The following is a 17,717-nucleotide window of genomic DNA, read 5'->3' as shown; positions in this document are numbered from 1 at the left end:
CTGCTAACACTTGCGACCTGTGACATCCTCTGACAACGGTGGGAGTTTTGAAAGTAAACCGCAAGTTTTGACCCTATGGAAGATTTCGTTTTCAGATGCAGTGTGTGTGTGTGTGTGTGTATATAGGATTTAATATTTTTTATTAAAGCCTACATGGCAGTTGAAGCAGTCGATCACAGACCTGTATCAAAATAACACAACAGGCTATATTTATGCAATCGCTCAGCGTCTGTGGCCTGATTCGCTCATGACCTGATTCATGGTGAGTGACAGACTGAGTCACAAGCCCTAAGAAGTCTTTTTAAACTAGGGCAGGGGCAGCTGTCCAGAAGTTACATAAACTTTGACCAACTTTTGTAACAAATCACTCACACGGCAGAAATTAGTTAATGTATCAAGCAACCGAGAACTGAAAATGTGACGACATAAAAAAGATCAGCTGAGATGAGTTCAGCAGCTGCTTTATTGTAGTGCAAGATACCGAGCTTTCTTTGCAGATTTGTTTTTTTAGCATGTTCACTTGAGCTAATCTGTGCTGGCAGAAGCTGCCTGATCCTTTTTGTGATTGTTGGTGTTACATAAGGTGAAGTTTCTTTGCAGTGAAATGTCCTCCTGTCCAAACACTGAACTACATCTGCTTGGCTTCCAAGCTTATACAACACCTGTCAGAACGCAGCAGCTTCCTTTTATGGACATTTACTTTTTGGAACAGCTGTTAACATTTGACTAATATCACCAGACCTGTTGTCACTGTATCTGATCTATTTTCTACAACAACCAGTCAAATATGATAATAAATCAAATGTAAAAAGTATTAGATTTGATTTGTGTACTTGTCAGAGTGATAGACCTAACATAAAACAAAAAGAAACAAACATTGGCATAGAAAACAACGCAAAAAAAATAATAAAAAGAAATCAGTAAAATAAGCAAAATCATAAAAATTGTTTGCCAAGATGGTAAAAGACATTGACCCATTGGTATACCGCAACATTAGCAAGTGTCTTTAGTCAGAAGTGACTATTCTTAGATTGGAGAATGGTAAATAAACACGTTGTAGCAGGTTGTAAACATCTATATTTCATAAATGAAGTTGGGAATTTTAGCGTCTGAGTTAAATAGGAAGTTGGTATTAGAAGAACCGCAGTTTCTGTGGAGGTCTCTTGTCTATAATTAGCTTCACGTATACACATGATTTTTTTTAAGTTAGAAAAGTCTGACAGATGTATTATTTTTAAAATTTCTATCTTTCATGAGTTAGTTTCACAACATTTGACAGGAGAATGCAAGTGTACTTTGTGGGACTAATCATTTAGGATGGGCAGTAGAGGTCAGCTGGGTCAAAAGCTCCAGGTCTCTGTTTGATCATAAACATACAAGTCCACATTTAGCAGGTCATTTCTAGTTCAGGCAACCCTGTAATCAAGATAAAAGCTCAGCTTTCCTTTTTCCTTTGGTCTCATCTTCACCTGCTTTGTAGAAGAAGTCACAGGTCAAAGGTAGAAGCACCACTTTGAGGTTTGAGTCTCATAAGCAATTATCTAATGAGTGAGGTGGCAGAACAGGGTTTGATTTTTGTTGGTCTTTGTTGTTTCTTTCTTCATTTTTCTTGCTATCTTCCATCATTCCTCAGCAGAAGCATTAAAACAATCCTGAATGATACTCAGATTTTCACACAGGCTTCTGTTTTGCTTAAATTAAACTTACAGTTGATGTCCTTCTAGAAGACCCCCTCCACACGTGACCACAATCTCTCATTTTACTGTGCAGTCAATTCAGAATTCAATAGTCTGATGTTGTATCCCATTTGTAGGCGTTTTAGATTTGTTTGTACAGGTTAATAAGGAAACGATTGCTTGCATATTAGCATTGCTTCCTCCGCTAACAGGTTAAACTGGCCTTTTATTGATACTTGTTCTGAAAACTTGCCTTTGTTGTAATCCTGTAGATTAACATCTCACTCCAGCGCTCTTCTGCACATCATTACAGATGCTCCGAAACACACATCTGACCACACCCATCGGCAACACCAGATGTGGTCAAAGCTTTTAGCTCTGAAGCGTCCAAGTAAAGATGAGCTAAGTTAGCAGGAATTCAGGGCGTCCTGCTAAAACTTTTATTACGACCATCTGAGTGAGAGTGAAACAGTGACATGTGATCAAATCACAACTACAACTCACAAGATGAGGAGATATCCACCCTCACCCTGTGACAAAGTAATCTACTAGTAATATGAGTCTGCATTTAAACAGTTAAACAATGCTGGATGATGTTGAAACAGTTTATTTTTTACCCCCTTTTGTTTTGCATTTTTATCCACAGCTGAACTTCGTCTTAATGTTTATGCAGTTTTAATATGATTTTGTAAAGCCATACATTGTTGTTTCCACAGAAACGAGCTTTAATAGACTTGACTTTAATCGGATTTCTCAACATTCAGGCTGTTTAAAAGAAATCTGTGACTATTTTTTAATTGATTCTTTTGAAGAGCGTTCTGTCACGGTCCTGGATCGTTTGACCCAGTGTTTCATTTTATTTTGATATTCGTATTTCATGTTTTGGTTCATTTTGTTGTCTTTAGCTCCTAGGTTGCCTAGTTATAGTTCTTTGTTCATTTAGACTCCTTTGTGTCATCTTCTCCTGTGTTAAAGTTCCCCTTGTTGTGTCTTATCCATCATGTTTTATGTCTGCGTGGTTCATGTCGTCAAGTTCGGGTCACATCTGCGTCCCGTCATGTTTCCTGTTTATTTTGAAAGTCTTACACTCCCCCTGTGGTGTCATTATGATTTGTTTGTGTCAGCTGATCACCTCATGTGTGCATTTTGTCTCTTACTGCTCGTTGTCAGGTCGTCTGCCTATGTAACCCCCATGTTAATCATAGTCAAGGTCACAGTTAAAATAATTACGTTTAGTTCATGGTTATTGTTGTTCTTTGATTTATTCATGTATCAGCCAAATAAAGGCTCGCCTTGTTTTGAAACTTGGTCTCCCACCGTGTCTGCTCCTGGGTCCACCTCATCATCACACCGGCGCACCCCGCCGTCACACGTTCACTGCTTTCCCCTACATAATTCCTAAAAAGCACACTGGGCTAATGACTGTTTCCACAATCTGTTCTTTCATTTCAATTAGTCTCTGCACCAACCCATAAATGATTCATAGAACCCACCCTTAGCCTGTCTTCATAACTAATAAGGATAAGTGATATGGAGGAACAGCTACAGTGTTACGTTGGCACAACAAAAGATCAGAAAGGTCTGAGATTACAATCGTCACGTTGAGACAAATGTCCTCAGTAGGGCTGGGACATATCGTACCGTTTAAAAAAAAAAAAAAATGCCTTTTTGCATTTGCACTGTAAAATTTTTAAATAACTTTAATACAAATACATTGATTTTTATTTTTATTTTTTTTTTTTGCACTAATAAAGTTGTGGAGTTGTAAAGTATTTTGTCTAGTGTCACTTATATCGTCAGTTATATAGCTATCGCAATTTTCAAATGTATATCATGATAAATATTTTTGGTCATATCGCCCTGCTCTAGTCCTCAGCCAAAGCAGGACGCCACCCTCACTGAACTGCTGTCTGAGTTTGGGAAATGCTCATGCTAACAAACTCTTCTGTACGCTACCTCATATGGTAAAAGGAGCTATCTTCAGAATTAGTGAAACATGTCTCTCGATCCTCTGGCCTGATAACGCAAACGGCTCCCAACCTCCAGGATTTGATCAGTTAAATCCCTTTTTCGCTAATATGGCTTAAAAGGATTTTCTCTGTACATTATTATAGCATCAAACAAGTCATTTCCAGCAACTAGATCCTTTCCTGTTTTCTAACTCTACATGATATGGTTGAAACTAGCATTTAGTGCTTAAGGTTTCTTGCAAGAGCACATGCAATCAAACATCAAAGTGACCTTTCCCATTGATTTCCTGTTTCTGTGTCACAGGGAAACAGGTTGGCTAATAGGGCTGTGTTATGCAACAGCATGCAGCTGTAGGCTTTTACCCAGAAATCCTGCCAGTGTTCAACTTGAGGAGATTAAGGTTGAGTGAATGCCCACCCTGATAGTAAATGGGCACTGCAGGGCCATTTTTAGTTATTTTTCACTTTGATTGAAAAACAAAAAAGGAAGGTTTCAAACTTTGAGTGTTCGTTTCTACCCAGGGCTCTGTGGCATTCTACTTCAGTGTGTTTAAGGCGTACAGGAATACCTATTACAAATAAAATGCTGGCATAATGTGTTTTTTTTCTAGCACGGGGTTTTCTTTATTTGTAAAATTCACATTTTTGGATGCAAATTACAGGAGAGCTCAATCAGCAGACTGTAAAATCACTCGTGTTTGCTCTCCATAATTCCTCAATGTAAACAGAAAGGAAATATTTGTCTATTGTCTCATCTCGTTGCGTGTGAATGCCAGGACAAACACGGTTAATTATATCCTTGGCTAGGAGAGCTCGCCTGTTCCTTGTAATCCACGTTTTTGTGTGTGTGTGTGTGTGTGTGTGTGTGTGTGTGTGTGTGTGTGTGTGTGTGTGGATTATAACTGCTTGAAGGAACACCCTGAGTTGTGGCTCTCCTTGTTCAGCATCGGGTCATCATCTGACTTGCAAAGGAAAGCACTTTATTCTGCTCTGTTGGCTCTTTCTGTATTTAAAGCTGCGGGTTTAATTAGCCCGTACGTGCCGCCCACATTCAGATCCACATTAAACGCAGATGACTACCATTACTCTCAGCAAAGGCACCTGTCCCACTATAATAAATTTGGATTTTTTATTAGCATCATTATTTTCCCCCGTGTCCTCAGTTTGCTCTGGCTACGATACCTGCAGCTCAGCAGGTTTGAGCTCACGCTGCTTTGTGCCAAGGATTTATTTGTTTTACCTTGTTCCCTCAGTTGTGTCGGGCAGATGTGTTTGAGACTACAAAGACCATTATTTAGAAGGCTAATATGACTTATAGTGTTGAAGAAGACCAGTCACTACAAAGTGTTCCCACTGTGGATTAAAGAATTAATAATAATAATAATATTTCATTAATAAACTGAGCTACAAGACCAGGAGTAGCATAAACACAAAGTTTATTCAAAAAGTTCCCATGAAAGTGAAAAAACAAACATAATTCTCTTTCTTCTTTCCAGCCAAGCTTTTTTGGGACATTATCTAAGGAGAGAGCGGTGCTGGACAACAGACTGGTAAGTCACCTTTATATCATCTTCAAGCAGCTAAATGATGATGCCTGCAAAGGAGTGTGTGTGTGTGTGTGTGTGTGTGTGTGTGTGTGTGTGTGTGTGTGTGTGTGTGTGTGTGTGTGTGTGTGTGTGTGTTTTCTTTGAACTGAAAATTCCTGATTTAAAAAATTCCCAAAAAGCAGCAGCAGATGTCTGAGTGTGTGTGTGCATACGTGTGCCTGTGTGTGCCTTGTTTAAAACATTGTTTCAGAGCTGCCTTACCCTCTAAATATGATGGAATATGTTTTTTTTCCCCAAATTATTACATTTTAAAAAATCAAGTCTTTCAGGCAGTCCTGTGTCTGGCAGATGGCAAGAATCTTGTCTCTTTGTTGATGATACCATGTTTTTTGGAAATACAAAGACTTCCTTGATCTCACTCTTGTCGTGTAATGCAAATTGCAATTGCAAATACCTCAGAAAACCAATTAAGCTGCAACAAAAGAAATGATTACGGCGCGCAGTTGTTTGCCTGGCTATATCTATCAGGGAGGGGAGTCTGTGGTGTCCTGTGCCAACTGGCACATGAGTTATTTAATTACTTAGCTCAGTGGCACCAAATGAAGCCGACAGATTTATGGATTCATCCATTACCCATCTATCAGAAAACAATAAAAGCTTCCCTTTCTGCCCTGTGTACAAAGTGCCCATGTGCAGTGTGACCATCAAGCAGCATCCCCCTGCTCTGTCTGGAGGCCTTTCTCAGCCTTTAAGTAATGGGCTGCAGCAGGTGGGTGGGCGGTCTACTGTTGATTCACAGGTATTGGAGGGCCTGATCATGAAAAACTGTTTAAATCCTTTGATACTGTGAAGAGTCAAAGCTGGTCCAATGCCAGACTGGATTATTGATGTTTGGTGGCACTTGGTTTGGGGGAATGTGGCCAAGTCTTTCAGCTGCCCCGAGGAACAAAGAACGCTTCAGTCTTCATTCAGATCCTGGTTCAAGTTTTTTCTTTTTTCTTTCCCAGGTTGAACAAATATGTTAATGTCCCTGTAACATAACTGCTGTGGTTAAAGGAGCTTTTGGGGAGGACAAAAGTACGAGACGAACTTCTTTTTTTGGTGCTCTGTAGATCAGTGATGACACTGAGCTTTGCTGCATTGTGTCACATTTGTGATCTATCTTAGCCTTGGTCAGTAAAGTGCTCAAAGTCTGTTAGATGCTACTGTGTTGATTCTAGAGTCTGTGTTGCGATTGTTGTACATTTTATATTCTTTTAGGATGAACTGTTTATTTCTTTTTGCTCCAGGGTGCATGAGTGAATGAAGTTTGCTGCTGTAAAATTAAAGGTTACAAGCTCGGTGCTGCCATGATTGTTTTTGTTCCCCCCCCCGAGTCCAAGGCCTCACAATACTCACACCATAAATATACCTCCCCTCTAAGGTCTGTTGATGCCATGGCAACAGCTGGTAACTCATTATCAAAATACATACTGTTCGGACAAACTAATTTAATACTTTAGATAACCTTTCATATGCTATAATTAGATAATTATAAGATAAGTGGATGCACAGATGTGCATGCAGCATTCAACCTGATATGTAGCGAAGAGAGGAAAGAACGTCAAAATCTGTCACAGGTTTTGAAACGTGCCTTTAGTTGCAGCAGAGACAGGATGCAAACAAAAGCAGACAAAACCTAAACTGGGGGGAAACTAGAAACAAGCATAAAGAAACCAAAGACCTGGACATGAGAAATGCAATCAGAGAAACACAGACGATTCAGCAACAAACAGAGGGATAATGAGGGAATGAGACACAGGAAGAGAGCACAGCTGGGAGAAATCACACACAATGAGACACTAACACAGCACACGAGACCGTCAAAGTAAAACAGGAAACATGAGGCAGGCACAGAGACACAGACTTGACACGGAAACAATGACAAGCACCGACATGAAAACACAACTTTATTAGACGTCACACAAGGAACAGAGGCAGAAACCAAGAGACTAGAAACTATAAATAACAATGAAATCCAAGACTATAAATAATTCATAACACAAAGCACCCGGTTACAGAGCCAGGACCGTGACAAAATAATTTAATCCTGGCATCAAGGAATTTCTCAGTCTCAGTTTGAACCACAGATAATGTCTCTTGGAGTTTCCCCTGGAAGAGCTGGAGATTATTAGAGCTTGTGAACCTCAAAATAATTTTGAGGTTCACAAGCTAAAATTGTTGAGATCTGCAATTCCAGGCTTCTTTGTAGCAGGATAATCCACTCAGGTTTCATTTCCCCTGTTTCCTTTAAGCACTGGTATAGGAAAGGTTTCCGTTTCTGTCCCACTGAAATCTCCTTTGGATTTCAGAGTGACCTCACTTGTGGGATGGCACAGGTGGAGCGGGGTCTGGCTGGGGATTATGCAAATCTTTTGCATGCTGAACAATGGCACTCTCAGTGGGACAGTCAGCCAGAGAAGACAGACGCTATGATACCACCACAGCTTTGTGGGATTAGTCTAATAATAAAGCCAGAATTGTGCCTAAATCCTAATTGATTTTATTTTACCCTTCATGCACATTGTACTCATTATTGTATACTGAATAAATCCAACTCACAGCTGTGACTGAGTCTGATCACGGGCCTCTATAGGTGAACTGAGGATGCCAACTAGTGCAAACATGGTCATTTTGTGTGGTAAAGTAGGAAGAGATTTGAGTTTATATCTCGGTGAAGCAGTGCCACATATTTGAATGGAATGTGCTTGATAAATAAATCTCAGCTGAGTTCATTTCTCTGCCTTTCTGTCAAAATTTTCTCTGGCTTTCAGCATCTTGATGTTTAGTCTCAAGGTGCATGTAAAATCAAAGCAAATCACCCACTAATATGGAGCCTAGCACAAATAAGTCTTTGATGTTACTGCCATCAACGTGATGACTGCTGTAATTTAATGACAGATAATTTACTGCAGTCAGTCGTGTAGCTCTTTATTTTTAATTAAAAGTGAATAACGAGATGAATAAAACTGCATCAAATGGCTTGTAATGGATTGGGAGCCTTTGACCGTTAATAGGAATGGGTATCCCATGACAACGAAAGCAGGATGCTCACTCAAAAAGAAGTACTGTGAATTTTAATGAAGGGGGATTTTAGTGGTGAGCGGAGTAGTAGTGAGTGAATAATTTCTCTGAGAGACTTCTCACGGGTGCTTTGGGTCTTTCGTGTAATATGAAGGGCTGATCACACAGTCACACAACCCTAATACCTTGTTTTTTTTCGAGACAAGACAAGATCTGAGCTTGTAGAGAAAGATTGGAAACAAGGTTGATTTGCTGGTTGATTATATGCCTTTACTTCTGGCTATGGGCTCTGTGTAGTGTCAAAAAGAATAAGACTGCAGGTACAAGTGGCTGAAATGAGCAAACTACATCCAGGTGACAGAGTGAGGTGCTCAGTTACTCAGGAGGGGATCAGAGTAGAGCTGATCCTCTGAATTGAAATCAGCTGGTTTAGATGGTTCGGGCATGTCTGACCAGCATCAGACCCCCGGGGTGGATCCAGGACACGCTGAAGAGATTATGTCTCTTGACTGGCTCGGGGTATCCCCTGGAAGAACTGGAACTGGTGGCAGTGGAGAGGGTATCTCAGCTTAGGCTGCTTCCCCTGTGAGCTGGAACTGGATAAGCTACAGGAAATGGATGGATGAATCTGTTTTTTAAAATATTTTCTTTTAAATTATTCCTTTGTTTGGCTATTGTAGCTGACAAAAAAGGAGACACCTGCCTCGCATAGGAGTGTGGTAAAGTGTTCACCAGGGATAGCCTTACATGCTCTGTGTGATAAAATCACACAGAGCATGTAAGGCGGAGCTGACCTGCAAGGTGCAGGGCTGCTGTATACAGACTGAAGCAGCTTAAATAGTGCACAATATGTTAGAGTTACCTATTTGATGCATAGAAAGGTTTGAGCTGAGCCGTCAGCTCATGTGGGAAGCACTGAGACCAGCAGAGCTTGACTTTGAGGCCTTGATTAAAGAAGCAAAACAAAAGCTGACATGTCGAGATTAATCACGTTAAACGCATTAGTAAGTCATCCAGGAAGATCATGCACACAATGTAAATGATGACATTGGAATTTAATTTCATTTAATGCTTTTCTTATGTTATTTATTGCCACATTAGCAATGCTAATGCTTCATATTGCAAGTAATGTTGCTTCTGGGGGTGCTCCGTTCTGGTGGAGCTGCACCACAATCGGTTTCCACATAATGTAAACACTCATTGTTTCACTAATGTGAAATTCAGCCATTTAACTGATCCTTATGTGAGCTTTTTTTTTTCTTTTGTCAACAGTCAACAACAAATGCTTCCCAGCAGACACTGAACTCATCTCGGATTACCTACAGGGATTATTTGACAGTGGCATAATCTTTATGGACTTTTGCTTGTCGCAAACCCACATGATCCATTACTGCAAACCATGGAGGCCAAACGGTTTTAGCTCATGGACCACTGGACCAGCCCAATGCGATTGCAAGCTTTGCTGCATACTGTAGTTTTAAAAATATCGTTGTGTTAGTGATGAGTACGGGTACATTTTCAGTACATTCACATCAATTTACAAAATAAATGATGAACAGCCAGATGACAAGTGTAACTTTAGTGAAAAGTCTCAGGTTTTCCACATTTTATCAGTCTGACAACATTACATATACATTGCAAAATCACAGTGGCAGTATCTGACTTCCTGATGGAAAATGAGTGCATTTTAAAAATTGTTACGGTCTTCTCTTCTCTTCTCTTTTGGCATTTTGCAAAGCCATCCAGTGGGGCACACTGGAGCCTCTGACTGTGGCTCTAAACCTTACTGAGAAAACTATGATAAGAACATGCCACATGAGTGATGTGTGTATGCTAAAATATAGACGGGTTATATAAGGGCACCAGTTACATAAATATTTTCCTCAAATAAATCAAAAGCCAAAGCGTGTTCCTTCAGAGTTCTGATCTTCCTCCAACATCAGCAACCCACTGCTGGGAAAGTGTTTCTGAGCCAAAAGCAGAGTGCTGTATCTTTTCTATTTAACCGTTTGTGTCTGTGTAAGAGCAGCAGGAATAACAACAACAAGGAATCCTCTTTGAGTTTATTAAAGCTCAGTACCTGGGGCTCTAAGTCATATTGAGACAAACGGTTGTTTGTTGCTGTCATCTCAAAGAACTCATTTAAGGGTTCCTGAAACAGCATACAATACAGAGATGCTTTCAGGAAGAGTAACAACATAAACGGTAGGAAAGAGAAGGAGATTTGGTGGTTCACAAACACAGCTTGTATTTTCTGAGTAACTGCTGGAACTCTCCAAAGTTTCAAACAATGAGGTCAGTGGATGTACAAGTAATCCCTGCGAGTCCAGAAGCTCAGCAGGCTTCAGAACGCTCGAAACGCTCAGTTTCAAAATGTTATTTTACTTTATTTCAACACAAGAAAAGCAACAAAAAAAAGTGAAATAATAAGTGAAATTACTTTTGTGTTATTCATAATCCTTTTTAGACAGAAAAGTCTAATTTCCCTGTTGTTAAGGTGGATTAGAAGAAACAACTTAATTGTTTCAAAGTTGCTGCTGCTCTTACATTTCCAGCCATTTAGTATTTAGAGCTGCGTGGAAATATTTGTTTGTAGATTGTGTTTTTAAAAACACGTGAACGCGGATTCGACATCTTATTTACAGAGTGGTTAACTGTGATCCAAACAGGCCAAACTAAAACCTCTCCCTGGTTCAGCAACACGCAGAAACAGATTTGTCTAAAAATACTTGTGAGAATAAATTTTTTTGACACGTCACTTAAATTGCAGTCAAATGGAACATGTAATCCGGTTACAGCCCATATGTGATAAGTACCAGTTGGAGAGTGGATTATTCCAAAAACACCAGACAGTACCACGAGCAGTGACATTTAACACGGGTGGTCCCAGTGGGAATTAAACTGCTGACCCAGGCTGTATTAGCGACCGGCCTCCACATGGCACCGAAGTGCCCTTTGGTGAATTAATTATGCTGATGGCAGATGTTCATAAAGATTTTAAAGAAGTGCTTCCCCCTTTTAAAATAAGGGATGCATGAACTATTTTTTTATTTTATTATTAGAACCCTCCAGTAGTTCTATAACTACCCCCACTGCCCTGTCATGCATTTATTTAAAAACACTGTGATGAGTAGGCAGCTAAATCCCCCCAAAATAAAGAAAGAAGTAATCGCACTACTCTCCAGGTGCAAGACAAAGCTGTATGCAGCCCCAAATCTCTTCAATCTCTTCATACAGCTTAAACAACACAAATAACTTTGTATAAAATATGCTAAGAGATGCTGAACAAACACAGTTACTTTGCCTGAGCAGATAACTCATCTCTCTGTTGAAATCATGCTGTAACAACGTTGTTCTTTTTCTCCCACTTCCTGCTCTTGTCTTCGCTGTAACGCCTGTGTGCACACATCCGAATGTTATCTTAAAAAGCATTTTCCTTCATTGAATTCTTGCTCGGGCTTTATGAAAGCTTTGACTTTACGTCTTGCTTCGGTTTTCTGACAGGGTGCCATGAATCAAGCCAAGATCGCAGACGTGTTGCACAACCAAGTCGTCTGCTAACCTTCTGCTGGAATTAGGCTGGGCAGTGTCACACACACGCCTGCAGATGTTACGTAACCTTGTCATTGCAGGCATCACGTCTCTTCTCGCAGATATCCACACATAGATAAACACTGAGCCATAGGGATGAAATTAACTGGTTCAGAGGGGGAACGTGTTTGGATGTGTTTGTGCTGAACGGTTAGCTCCTTGCAAACAAGTCTCATGGGCTGCTGGTCTTGTGATTATTAGTCACGGCCTGGACGTTGGCCTGAAGCCAGGCTCGTACTTCTTTTACATGTGCGTGCACTCTTACAGATATCTTTGTGAGATCCAGTCTAAGATTTAGAAATCCGAGTGAGTAGTTGTTTTTTTTTAGGAAAGTGAGTATTTTGTTCTGTTCTAACTTTTTCACGTTCCTCCAAAGGACCCTCAAACGGTTAAAGAGAAGGCTAACATTGGCTAACATTTGGGGCTTCTAACTTAGTTGTAATGGCTAAGGTGAGGATGAGGGTCTAGGGAATATTGCATTCATTGCATGTGAATGAACACCCACTCAAACACATACATGAATAGCAGAGATAACCTCTACATACTCTGAACTAAGGGAAGGAAGTGTATGTTCTGGATGTTATCACCCAGATTAACACTACAAGTGCTGCTTCAAGTGGTGACTGCTTAAAGAGAAGGATGAAAATAGCAACAGCGCTTCATGGAACATTTATTTGTCGCATAAGGGACGACGATGAAGGTTGTGTCTGCTGTATTGTGATGATGATGATGTAGCACTCTGAGTCTGGAGACATTGTGCATCTACTGAAGTCTTAAAAACTTCTCTTTTTAACAGGGCATTTACTTGAGCTGCAATTCAAAAAAATTAGCGAGTTAATTAATAACAGCTGCTTGGTTTTGAGTTTTCCTCACACTATCCAAAAACCTGTATGCTAGGTTAGTTTGTGATTGTTAATTGGTGTTCGCTGTGTATGTGAGCGGGAATGGTTGTTTGTCTGATGTTTAAGCGACACAGCCTCCAAAATGTGGTCGGCTCTGGATTTCAAATATGACAACGGGGCCTGATTTGATGATAAGAAGCACTGATTGCTGGAACAAGGTCTTATGAGTTCTTCTGTACAAGCGGGAGTCTGTTCCTGCACGCCTCTGAATTTTAAAATTAGTTCTGTATTTTACTGGAAGCCGCTGAAAGAATGGTTAAGAAACAGAATTTAAAATTGTCCTGACAAGAAAAAGTGTGATGCGCTAGTTTTTGTTAGCACCCTAGCTGCTGCCTCCTGATGACTCCAAGCAAAAAGTGAGTTATGCTGTTGTAGTGTAGATGGAAGAAAATGACTAGGATTGACATATAGCTTGTTATGTCAGATTTTGGCAGTTTTAGATGAAAGAAACAGCACTGTTTGGACTCACAGATGTGAGATTCAGAGTTCTAAAGCTATTTATATTATGTTTGAAATCTAATATCAATGACCTGATGTGGCCTGTTTAGAGTTACTGACTTTCTTAGTAAAACAATCCAGGCCAAAGACGAGGAACTCTGTGTTTTCAAAGCTGATGTGAAGCACTTATAATAAGAAATCGGTGCATATGTCTCCTTTTATTTTACCAGCATTTATGCTGCCATACATCCTAAAACAACAAAAAAAAACATGGCGTGTGGAAACGCTTCTTTACAAATACAAATAAACATAGCTGAATGTTTTGCATTTCAGGAACTAGACTCTGACGTGAACTCCTGAAGCGGATATTTGTGCGGTGACTCGTGAACTCGATTGCTTTGATGAAAAGCTGAAGTTGAATGTTTTGACTCTGACTCCTTAAAGCCTTTTCCTTCCACTTAACCTTCCAGCATTAAAACAAAGACCAAATCTGACCCACGACCTTTGGAGTATTATCTCTGACCAAACAAGGAGATGGCTAACTGAGATATCATTAAAGGTCTGGTAGCTTATGAATGAAGAAGTGGACTGAGAGGGTTTGTGACTCTGTTAAAACTGACATCATTCACTCTTTGACCGCTGCTAGATACATTAGTTTCTAAATTCAAACTTCAAGATTCTTTATTTGTCACGTGCATGGTTATAAAGGTATAACATGCAGTGACCTGATACGCTCCTCGACTGTGCAAAGAAAAAAAGAGACAGACAGACAGAACTTTATATACAGTGAATGAATATATACAAAGAGGACATTATGTGCAGCAAGTGGGTGAGTTATGTACATTATATAAATAGAAATAAAATAAAACAATCTGGAAATTTACAGCTTGTGTACATTGCGTGGGAATGGTGTTAAAGTGTCTTGTGCTATAGCAAGACCAAAAGGATCGGGATGATATGAATGAGCCTCTCAGTTTTTGTTCAGATGGTGCGGAACCTTCTGCCTGATTTCAGAACGGTTCTTTGCTGGGATGCGACGGGTCCTTCAAAATCTGAGTTGCTCTAGTCCAGCATCTCCTGACATAAATGTCCTGTAGGGAAGGGAGAGCAGTCCTGCAGCAGCGTTCTGCCATACGGATCACAGCTGTGTCAAGGTTGTTTTTTTTTTTAATCCTTGACACAGTTTAAAAAAGAACAGCAATATTATTTGAAGCTTGTTTTTGTCCTTACAACAAATACAGTTCATATAATCCTATTAAAATCCTTGAAATCAAACTTTCTAACACTTTCAATTGCTCTCAGCCCTTGGGTCGTATCCTGTATGCTTTCATCTCAAGGGGTCACAAGTCCAAAAGGTGGCAAACTGCTGCTTTCGGTGGAATACTTACAAACAACTCTGACTGACTAGATTTCTTTCACATTAGGGAATAGTTGCTCTCTGAGTGCCTTAAAGACTGAAAAACACACCTCGCACACTTGACAAACAGTAAATCGCCTTTCCCCCCTGTTAGCTTCCCATGTGACAGAGGGTCCACATTACTACTTTGGTAAGTATGCAGATTTTCTCCCTTTTTCCTCCACTCCCTTCTCTCCAAATCCAGTAATCCAAGAGGAATTGGCTTAGTGACTTTCCAACCTGTCAGGGGAGGGAGGTTGCACAGAGCTGCAGAGAACAGTTTAAGCTGATTAACCCCAATAAGGAGGGTTATCTTATTAAAGCTTGACTTTAGAGGCGGTGTAGGTTGGCTGCATGAATATGACTGAACACAAGAAGTTCATTTACAAATGTTGGCTCAATAAAAGCTTATATAACTTGTTTTCAGCTCCTGAAATCCAACAGGATTTTGGAGTCACACAGTCAGACATACTTTCATCTGTTGTTATTTATGCTGGACAGTTTTTAAAAAACACATTTTTGTACTCATTTCTGCATGCAAGTATTTTGCAAAGCAATGTAGTTAAAACTGCATTAATTAAAGGTTTTCCATGTTAAATTCAGCCAAATTTCTATCATTAACAACAAAGTCAAACTGGAACAGATCCACTATCAAACAAAACTTTGTCTGTTTTTAATATATTTTGTCTTTATGGATTTTTTTGTTTGTGCAAATGTGCGTCCTTATCCTCACAAAATGAAAACAGTTTCCTAGAAGCCTACAAAGAAGATGGAATGAAAACAAGGACATTTGCATTTCATGTTTTTCTAAAAAGGGACAAACATCAGCGAATAGATTAACATTAATAACATTAATTAACATTAATAGATTAACAGCGAATAATAGGATCAACATGGCTGCTGAGAGCCTGTGACAAACCAAAAGCAGAAGTTTGTTTGCACTATTTCCAGCTGCTCCTAAAAAAAATAAATAAATAAAAAATAGACAACATGTAGAACAAAGTCGAATCCTGGGCTTACAAAGCTGCACAGTTTTCTATAACACCAGACTGGTGCGCTCTGATAATGACTGAAACTGATGCCTGCATCAGACACCTTTATGAGCACAGTGATGGTAGAAACAGTGAGGCTAATGAGTTTAGGCAGTGATCCATAAGCTCTCATATTAGCTGACATTATGGGGAGGAGGCTCCAAGCATCATCTCCTGGTTTTGAGTGAGAAAATGATTAAACCCTTTTTTCTTTACATTTGAGAAATGCAAAATGGAAAAAGTGCTTGAAAATATAGTCTTAAATCCTGACCCCACATCATCATCATCATCATCATCATCATAATAATAATATCTTTTTCCAAATATCTCTTTTCATAGCAACAAATCTTAATGTAACTAGATTTACTCAGTAAAACATGAGGAATAGCTGATGAAACTATTCATTTAGCTATTCTGACTAAATCTATTGGTGTGTTATATTTATAGAAAAATGAAATGACATTACATCCATCCATCTTCTTCTGCTTATCCAGGCTGGGTTGCGGGGGCAGCAGCCTAAGCCAGACCTCCCACTCCTTGGCCACCTCCTCCAGCTTGGGAGCACCAAGACGTTCTGCAGCGTGTCCTGGGTCTGCCCCGGGGCCTCCTCCCGGTGGGGACTCCTCCCTCCGCAAATCGCTACCTTAATGTGGTGGAGGGGTTTGTGTGTCCCCTATGTTGTCTGGGGGTTTTGCATAGGGTAGGGTCTCCCATGGCAAATTGGTCCTGGGTGAGGGACCAGACAAAGAACGATTCAGAAGACCCCTATGAGTAAAATATCAAGTGAACAGTTACCGGGGTTACCGGGGTCCCGGCCTGGAGCCAGGCCTGGGGAGGGTTCCCGAGGGCGAGCGTCTGGTGGCCGGCCGGGCACAGCCTGAAATAGGGACATGGGCCTATCCTCCTGCAGGTCCACCACCCGCAGGAGGCGCCATAGGGGCCGGGTACATTGTGTGCTGGGCGGCGGCCAGGAGCGGAGGCCCTGGTGGACCGACCCCCGGCTACCAAGGCTACCAAATGACATCACAGTGTGCAAAAAAATAAAAACTGTATAAAAATAATTTATACAGGTATAAATTTTAGATGTCAGCATCTATAGCTGTATTGTCATTTTATATGAGAGGATGTTTTAGGGCATATAGATGTATCCCTGCATACCTAAATGTAACACGTATGAGCTTTGCTGTAGTTTCTGCCATCTTGCAGCCACAATGTCTTTATTTTTCTGTCAAATCATGTCTGAAGCTTGGGGGCGATCATGAGAAAAACAGTTTTTCTTATCACACCCGAACACAAAGCCTCACAAAGAAATCTAGATATTAGAAATTTATGCAATGAAGACGCTCCGGGCAGAATTATGCATATATCGGCTATTAAACAAGGCAGATTTCAGCTCAAACCGGCTAATAAGCAACTGCCTTTGTTTGCCATTTTACTGTAACGAGAAAAAAATTATAATGTAAGCCCCTCAAAGGAGGGGATATTCTCACTTAATATTAAGGCGTCGAAGGGGTCGATCCATGTTTTATTCATGATAAATCATGGCCTGTGGCAAGCAAAGGCTTTTTATTCTGCTAAGTGACATTTGTTAAGCCATTTGTTAAATTGTACAACAGGATAAGGATTTGTAGATTTGCATTCTCTGGCTGGCACAGCTGGAGCGGCTAGAGTTTAGAAGTCAATGACAGTTACTGCGAGGACAGCAAAGTCCAGGCTAATTAATTAGGGCTGCGACCAGCTCCCTGTTGTTTATAACAAAGGCCACAAACAAGTTCGTATGTGGAAGAAATTCAAAGGTGCAGGTAAATGTGGTTTTGTTTTTTTTTGTGAACTTTCTTTTTGTTTTTTGTTTTTTAGTGGACTGTTTTTGTGCAACCATAAGAAATTAAAACTTATGTAACACACAAAAGTCACACTGAGGTGATGGGGTGGATGGAGGGCTCAGTTGGATGGTTTACACCTTTTAGTCACGTGGTTTAGGCAACAAAAATTTAAGTTTGGGAAAAGATTGTGATTTTAGTTGATTTATTAAAGCCATCTTATCCTCGTTCTGCTTCAAATCAGTGGTTACTATGAAGCAACTATGACGTACTTAACCAACAA

At 40.1% G+C, this 17,717-nt stretch overlaps 1 protein-coding gene across 1 annotated transcript in view; it reads left to right on the top strand.

Moving 5' to 3' along the window:
* The window catches only part of rasgef1ba (RasGEF domain family, member 1Ba), a 115,575-nt gene that overhangs the window by 22,778 nt on the left and 75,080 nt on the right, over nucleotides 1–17,717 (top strand). The window contains exon 3 of the mRNA XM_005921975.3: nucleotides 5,143–5,196. Within this exon, the coding sequence (XP_005922037.1) occupies nucleotides 5,143–5,196 (54 nt within the window). The remainder of the gene's footprint in view (nucleotides 1–5,142; nucleotides 5,197–17,717) is intronic.

This window comes from Haplochromis burtoni, unplaced genomic scaffold, assembly GCF_018398535.1.
Source record: "Haplochromis burtoni strain Fernald_Lab_line unplaced genomic scaffold, NCSU_Asbu1 Contig_43, whole genome shotgun sequence".
Taxonomy (NCBI): domain Eukaryota; kingdom Metazoa; phylum Chordata; class Actinopteri; order Cichliformes; family Cichlidae; genus Haplochromis; species Haplochromis burtoni.
Note: the sequence above shows the minus strand (reverse complement) of the source record. Positions and strands in the feature narration are given on the sequence as shown.